General features: G+C 53.1%; 1 protein-coding gene across 1 annotated transcript; it reads left to right on the top strand.

The window, feature by feature from the left end:
- Window positions 1-278: 278 nt before the first annotated feature.
- Ppp1r3g (protein phosphatase 1 regulatory subunit 3G) lies at window positions 279-3366 on the top strand. Its single transcript, XM_005008736.3, has one exon. The coding sequence runs from the start codon at window positions 728-730 to the stop codon at window positions 1766-1768; it is 1041 nt and encodes a 346-aa protein (XP_005008793.2). The 5' UTR covers window positions 279-727; the 3' UTR covers window positions 1769-3366.
- Window positions 3367-7918: the final 4552 nt, after the last annotated feature.

Raw genomic sequence — 7918 nt, forward strand, 5'->3', positions numbered from 1 at the left:
CGCGCGGGCCGGGCGCGAATGGCTCCGGCAGCTCTGGGCGGGCGGCCCAGTCGGTCCCCGCGTCCCCGTCCCCGCACTGCACAGCCCGCACCCCGCGGGGCCTTAAACCCACCCGCGCGTCCAGGGCAGTAGGTGGGGACCCGGGGCCGCCCGTTTCCGGAGCTCGGAGAGGGAAGCCCGCGGATCGAAACCCGAGTTCGGGGAAGGCAGATGCAGAAGGAGGGTGCACCCCGCGCTTTTGGCCTTGCAGGACCCAGTGTGCGCCCGCACCCGGGACTCACCAGGTCGGTGACAGGCACCGGCGGGGGGCACTTGAGAGGCGACCCCTGATTGGGAAGGCAGCGTCATAGGGCCACCTCCCGGGCAGACAGTCCTGGCGGCGCCCCCGGGGGTGGGGGACAAACGTGAGCCCGCGACCTTCGGAGCCTTCCCTCGCTGCTACCCGAGCTGGGGAGCTGGTTTCCAGGTGTCCTGGCCGAGGCGCCTCCCCGCCCCTGACCCTGCCCCTGCCGCGCCGGACAGGTCCAGAGGGGACCGGCCCGGCCCGCGTCCTCCTCCCACTCAGTGCCGTCAGCTAAAAGCTGACGGCTCCAGGGGGAACCTTGCGCACGTCCCGGGCCGGGGCGGCGGGGAGACCCGCGCGCCTTTGTCTCCCCAAGAACACAAGTTTCCCGGGGGGCCTGGAACCGGCGCCGCGACAGGACAAGGCCCAGGGGAGGACGGTGCCATGGAGCCCGGCGGGGCGCAGCTGCGCGGTTCCGAGGCCCCAGGACCCGCGCCCTCTGAGGAGGCCCAGGCCGCCCAGGCGCTTCCCGAGGCGGAGGTCCTCGGCGTGGAGGGCGGGGCCCCCGAGGCTCCGCCGGGGAACTGGGCCCTGTCCTCGGAGGAGGAGGTCGCCCCCTCGGGCGCGGAGGACCCGCGCGAACGCCGCCGCCCGCGTGCGCGCTCCTTCTCGCTGCCCGCGGAGCCCATCCTGCAGGCGGCGCAGCTCCTGCAGCAGCAGCCGGGCGCGCAGAGCGGGGAGCAAGCCGGGGACGCGCCGCACCGCCCCGGCGACTGCTGCGCGAAGTGCAAAAAGCGGGTGCAGTTCGCTGACGCGCTGGGGCTGAGCCTGGCCAGCGTGAAGCACTTCAGCGAGGCCGAGGAGCCGCGCGTGCCGCCCGCCGTGCTCTCCCGCCTGCACAGCTTCCCCATGCGAGCCGAGGACCTGGAGCAGCTCGGGGGACTGTGGGCCTCGGCCACTGGGCGCGCGTTCCTCCCCGCGCCGCCGCCTCCGCCCCGGCTGCGGCCGCTCTTCCAGCTCCCGGGGCCAAGCGAGGCGGCCGAGCGCCTGCGGCGACAGCGCGTGTGCCTGGAGCGCGTGCAGTGCCCCGCGCCGTCGGGCGCCGAGGTGGCCGGCTCCGGGCGTGTCCTGCGCTGCCCCGGCACCCGCACTGTGGCGGTGCGCTACACCTTCACCGAGTGGCGCACCTTCCTCGACGTGCCCGCCGAGCTGCGGCCCGAGCCACAGTCGCCAGGCGCGCCGTCGGGGGTCTCCGGATCCGGGTCGGGGGGTGCCGAGGAGGAGCCAGAGCTGGAGGCCGAGTGCTTCAGCTTCTCGCTGTGCCTGCCCCCAGGCCTGGGGCCCCGGGAAGGCGAGGACGGGCACGCGCAGGATGCCACCGTCCACTTCGCCATCTGCTACACCTGCTCACAGGGTGAGTTTTGGGACAACAACTCCGGTGCCAACTACACGCTGTGCTATGAGAACTCCATGGACCCGCTCTGAGCGCAGGGCGCCGTGGGGAGCAACTGCTCCGGGCCGATCAGGGACGTTGTGCTGAGCGCCGTGTATCCAGCATGAAGGGAGCGTGGAGGAACCGAGGACCGAGGACAAAGCGCAGAACCTTAAACTCGCAACCCAGGCACAGCCCCGTGGGCCTGGTGCCCGGGCTTCTCCTCCACCTTCCTAACTGAGCTCTGGAACTCCCAGCCTGCCTCTTAATTGAGCTGCAGAAATCCCAAAGACCCCTAGGAAAAGCTTCCCTGCTCCTCAGCTCCGTGACCCTGCGTTTTGTTTTTAACTCAGATGTCAGTATTTCCTCCTTTGCAGCTTGGAGCTCCGCAGGGAAGGCATTAGGCGCCCCTCCACGGAGCGGAGCACGCACTGAGAAGAGGCATGCGTGGGGACCTCAGAACCTCCCTGTCCTGGAGAAAAGTGGACGGAGGCTGGGTCACAGGGTCCTTTGCCTTTAACTGACATGTGGGGAATGTTTGCCCAGACTTAATGCTTTTTACTTGTGCAAATAGTGGACAAGTGTCCTTTTGAAAAGTAAAGGTTACTTGTGCACCTGTTTGTGCTGTATCTTAGCTTTACAGTATCTTAGCTTTACAGCGCTCAGGCCATCTGCTGATGCCACCGAGCACATTAATAATTGTTAAGGAAACCCTCACAGATTTCCCTTCTTTGGTCTCTTGTCCAGTGTGGCGGGACTCAGAATTCAATGTTTTTCGGACTGTGTTTAGAAATGTTCTGGCCTGGCCAAGATAAACTGTAGCCTGGATTTGAATGGCACAGTAACACAGTTGGTGTGGCCCTGAGCCACAGGAAACCATCACCCAGCCCCTTTGCTCAGAGTAGCGCCTGTTATCCGAGCTGGACCGTTTGCAGGCAGAAAGGATGCCAAGCACAAGGGGCAGGTAGCATTTCATCCCTCTCAGAGCCACAGTCAGGCTGGACTGCTTAGTGGCTCATATGAAGTTGCCCACTGCTGGTGGCTTTGGATGCCAGGAAAAGGTGGCCAAGCCTCAGCCTACAGTTGGGTGTCCTGGCAGGGACCTGATTCCATCACACCGTGGTCATCACTTCCTTGGCTAACTTACCTTTTAAAAACATTTCCTCTTTTTTTTTTTGCACAAGGCTAATAGCATTTATTGGCTATTTATTGGTGGCATTGACGGAGGAAGGTTTTCATTGTTCTGACCGACAGGAGTCCAGGTACAAAAGATCCCGAACTACATGTGGCCCAGCATCTCTTTGGCAGGTGGGCCCAAGAGTGGCTTTGATTAGTTGCAAAAGCCCAAAAGAAGATCCTATTGCAACAAGAAAATTACATGAAATTCAGATTTGGCATCCATAAATAAACTTTCCCTGGAACACAGCCACGCACATTTATTTATGTATGTCCCACAGTCACCGTCATGCTGCCATGGCAGAGCCGGATAGCTGCAGCGGAGACCATATGCAGAGTGTGAAATATTTACTGCCTGGCCCTGCATGCCAGGCCCTGGCCTGCCTTGTGTTCGTAACACTGTGCGGGGTCGCAGTTAACAAGGCAGTTAACCTTTAGTGAATTTACCATGTAAAGTAAACCTCCTCTGAGAAAAGGCAAAACTGTTTACACTGCTGCCGGTAATCCTGGTTAGAATAAACAGTAAGGCACCAAAGAGCAGTCATTACTGTAGGGAAGGGGCGATCCACCTGCTTCCTCTCACTTGGAGATAATAACAGTCACTGAAATACGGACCTGTCTGAGTGAGCACCAGTTTTCAAAATCTGCCAGATAGTTTTGCTTTTAATGTGTCTGCGTGTGTGTGTGTGTGCATGCGTGTGTGTGTCTGCGTGTGTGTGTGTGCCTGTGTGTGTGTGTGCGCGCGCGCGCGCGCGCTGCGGATGGAGCCCAGGCCCTCAGACATGCTAAGAACACGCTCTACACTGAGCTCTACCTCCCGCCGTCTTTGCCTTTAAATGGAGTGTCTTTAGCTCTACAAACATTTAGCTTGAACTTTGAATTGGAGACTTCCCTTTGACTATGGCGGTGTTACCAAAGGTTAACTAATCATGAGGAAATTTGAAAATAATAATTATTGGCGAAATGCATCACAAGCTACCTGACTGTCATTTCTACTTGGAATAAAGCAATGTGTTTCTATAAATGTTTAAAAATATGTAGCAATAAAAATAAAATAAAAACCACTACTGCAGTGTGCATTCCAAATGTAAAGTTTTATAACAATAAAATAACCAGTTATTAGAGTGACAGCTTTTTTTCCCTGTAATTAATTACAAAAGCAGTCGATGGCTTTCATACAGTGTGCAGGTATTTTTGCATCTGGTGTAAACATTTCTTAACAGTGCAATTCCTGCAGCCTGATATGGTGCATGCCTGTAATCCCAGCTCCTCGGGAGCCTGAGGCAGATAGGTCACAGGCTCAAGGCTGCTCCGAGCTGCTAAACTTTGTCTGAAATAACAGTTTGGGAAAAGGGGTCTGTATATGGCTCAGCGGTAGTGAGCTCACACCATAAGCTCAGGGCCCAGGTTCACTCCCAATACCACAGAAAAAAGTACATCATTACACAGTATTGTAGTTAGGGATTGTACACAGAGAACAATTGGAATCAGAACATGGAGTTTATAATATTATTTTGTGATGGTCACCCAGAGTTAACACAAGAAAATGCAGGAAATCTGTCCGCAATACCAAAGACATAGAATATTTAGTCAAGGGCCTAAATCCCACAGCAATGTCCCACATGAGTCCAGATGAAAACCCAGAGCTCAGGATAATGCCTCCCATGAGTCCAGCTGGAGGTTCAGAGCCCACAAGAAAGACTCACACCAATCTCTCTTACAGATCCATGCTGGGAAGGCCCAAAGGTCAGCGGTGGAAGCCAGAAAGTCCATGCCAGCAGGGTGAAGGAGCTGTGCTGGTGGGATGAGGGTTCTATGCTGGAGCAGAGAAGTCACATTCACAACAAAGACTAGGGCTGTCCTGAAAGGCACCACAGCATCCTTAGCGACACAGAGGCCCTGAGCTCCTCTGATGATAAGCACAGTAGAGTACATGCCAGGAAGCCAGCGTGACGAGTTCATCCTGGAGACCAACTGGCACATGTCTTCCCCTCCAGAGCCAGGAAGCAATGCTCGATGTAAGGACCAGAGCTTCAGGAGAACCAACGGCTCAAACAGCAACACATCGGAGAACCCACAATGCCTCAATGCAATAATGCCTTTCTTCTCCACCTCTCTATTTATGCTGGCAACTTTCCTCAGGTGGAGCATCTTCGCTCAGTGCCATGCTGATGTAATCCAGCTGGCGTTAAGTTGACCACCAGTTCTTAATACATAACACACAGTGACACCTCGAACCTAGGAACTGCACTTGAAAGTATATATGTAAGTCTATTTTAGCTTAACAATATTGTATTTGTAAATATATTTTAGCTGAACAATATTCATAGCATATCTAGCCTGTAACAGCTGGAGTATGCTGATGTATATCGTAAGTGCATTGTTTCTGGTTTTAATTTTTTTAAAAATATATTAGGGGGCAAGGAGTGTACCTTAGTGGTGTGTGGCATTGCCTGACTTTTATCTCCATTACCACACCAAAAATTGAAATTAGGAACTGGATACAATGTTAAAAACTGAGTTATCTTATCTAGTACCCTTTAAAATAGACTGCCAAATCTATAGTAAAATCAGTATGACATAGATTTTTTTTTTCTCATTTTTTTCTTTTTGAGGCAGGGTCTTGCTATGCAGTTCAGGCTGGCCTTCAATGCAATTTGTAGCCCATCTGGGCCTTGAACTCACAGCAATCCTCCTGCCTCAGCCTCCTAAGTACTGGGATTACAGGCATGTCCCAGCGTGCCCAGCTAAGACATAGCTTTTGTAAAAGTACAGTATATGTGACAAATTTTGAATTCTTACTGATTCCTAAAAATATAATTTGAATTCAATTGATTTTACAAAGACTTGCTTCAAGAGCTAATGAACATTCAACATGGTCGATAGGCAGGAAATATAGCTTTGCCTTTGTCTAAATCTTGAAGACTGGCATTCTAAAAGTTCAGAATTTGGCGAAATATTTTGAGCAGCCCAGTTTTCTTTCAAAGTACTACCCTTGTGGCAATCTTCTGTCTCTCCCTCCCCTTGTCTCTCTCTCTATTTCTCAACTGTTTTGGCCTCTGGGCACTGGGCTGTCACACTGAGCCACACCCCGGACCCTTCATTTTATCTTACTGATTGATTGATGGACTGATAGATCGATGAGATCACTAAACCATGAAGCTGTCCAGGCTGGACTTGAACCTGTGGTCCTCCTTACTCAGCTTTCCAGAGTGCTGGGATTAGAGCCATGCACTACCATGCCCACCTGGCAACCTTTTAAATGATTATTTTATGACAAGACAAATTCTCTTTGTAGATTAGCAGTAAACTTTCCTTGCTGGTGATTGAACCTAGGGCCTTGTGCACCCTGGGCAAATGCTGTACTGCTAAACTGTATCCACAGGCCATGACAAACATTTCCTAATACAGGTAAGGGAAGTCAGAATGGTTTTTGTGTTTTAAAAGCTATTTCAAAGGAAACCGAAGGCCAAGTGTGGTACTGCACTTGGATAATCCCAGCACTTGGGAGGCTGAGGCAGGAGGATTGCTGTGAGTTTGAAGTCACCCTAGGCTACAAAGTGAGTTCAGGGCCAGCCTGAACTGCACAGTGAAACCCTGTCTCAAAAAGACAAAAGAAAGAGAAAAGAAACACTCACCGGTTATGAAGCATTTAGAGTATGTTTCCTGAAAGGAATGAAAACAAAATAACCAAATTCCTACAATGCAACTGGTGCTTTTCTTCAATATGAATGCACTCTGCTTCCATAATAGACCTTAAAATCTTACCTCTGGCTCTAGAGTTAAAAACAGTTCTCCCCAGGAGTGAAGGGTGCATTCTCCACCCAGGAGTGTCTAGTGGCTTCCTTACAACCAAGCGTTTCTGCAGATCCCTGGGTCATGGATGTCGGGTAAAATGTGGGTTCGCATCCATAGGGGTCCAGACCCAGCAGCTGGAAATGTGGTACCCGCCACAGGACACACCCAGAGCTGTGAAGGAAGGCAGACACGCTGCTGTCAGCCCTAAGCGGGGAGACCCTGAGCTCCGGGGACACCCGGCATCTTGGGGCGCCTCCCCGAATTCCCAGAGCAGCTGCGGGCGAGCAGCTTTTTCTCCTGTGGGAGACGCACAGGGCTTTCCTTTCTGGTCTACCTGCTGTTCTCATGCCCTGACCCAGGGACGATGATCTCCCTGGAGCGCTGTGGCTCTTGAGGTGTCCACATGGTGGCGATCACAGCGAATTGGGACCATTTTGCTTCAACTTTGCAAGGTTACTACTGCAGGGCTCTCCGGAAGTTATCTCTTGGGTTTTACGCATTTCTGCTTTCTGGTCCCATAGGCTTGGCATATTTGGGTGAGCTAAGAGTTTTCATTCCCTGACTCAGCTGGGTGTGGAAATGCAGTGTTTTCCTTTTGGTGGCATCATGGAACGGGATGAAATGTGTGTTCTGGCTTATGCCCTGGGACCAGGGTTTGTAGGTTAAAGGAGGGCATTGTGGCTGCCATAATTTAACACACAACAGGGATAAATCAGAAGCCATGGGCAGGCTGGAATTTGCCCAGCTAAGAGACCAGGACGGACGGCTCCCAGCATGGCAGATGTGCTACTTGAAGTTGTTGGGGTCAGGGGGCTGGGAGCAGAGAGCTGACGACCTGGGCTTGCCCCAGTGACCTGGCTTTCTGCTCCCACAGAGCAGTCCTGGCCATCTTGCAGGTGAGCGGGCAGGTACCTGGAAGTGGACTAGGGGAGACTGACCCCGGGTTCTCTTCCAGACTCCATGACAGGCTCCTTCTCTATGTGGTCCAGTGTGTGTTTGGGCTTTGGACCCCCTTTAGCTGAGCAGTTGGAGGAAAGCATCCTCAAATGACCAGTACCCCCTCCAAGCGCTGGTTGTTGGAGGGCTAAGTACTATCACTTTAGGCTTATGCAGATTTACACTCCTTTGAGTCTCCCCTGAAGGCATTGCATTTGCATTTTGTGGAGCTTAATTCTTTGACCTTGACTGTATTTGGGCAGGAAAATTTTGGAAAGGAAAAAACGGGCTAA

Source organism: Cavia porcellus, unplaced genomic scaffold (genome assembly GCF_034190915.1).
Source record: "Cavia porcellus strain 051 isolate PalLab524CR breed Dunkin Hartley unplaced genomic scaffold, mCavPor4.1 scaffold_13, whole genome shotgun sequence".
In the NCBI taxonomy this organism is placed as follows: Eukaryota; Metazoa; Chordata; class Mammalia; order Rodentia; family Caviidae; genus Cavia; species Cavia porcellus.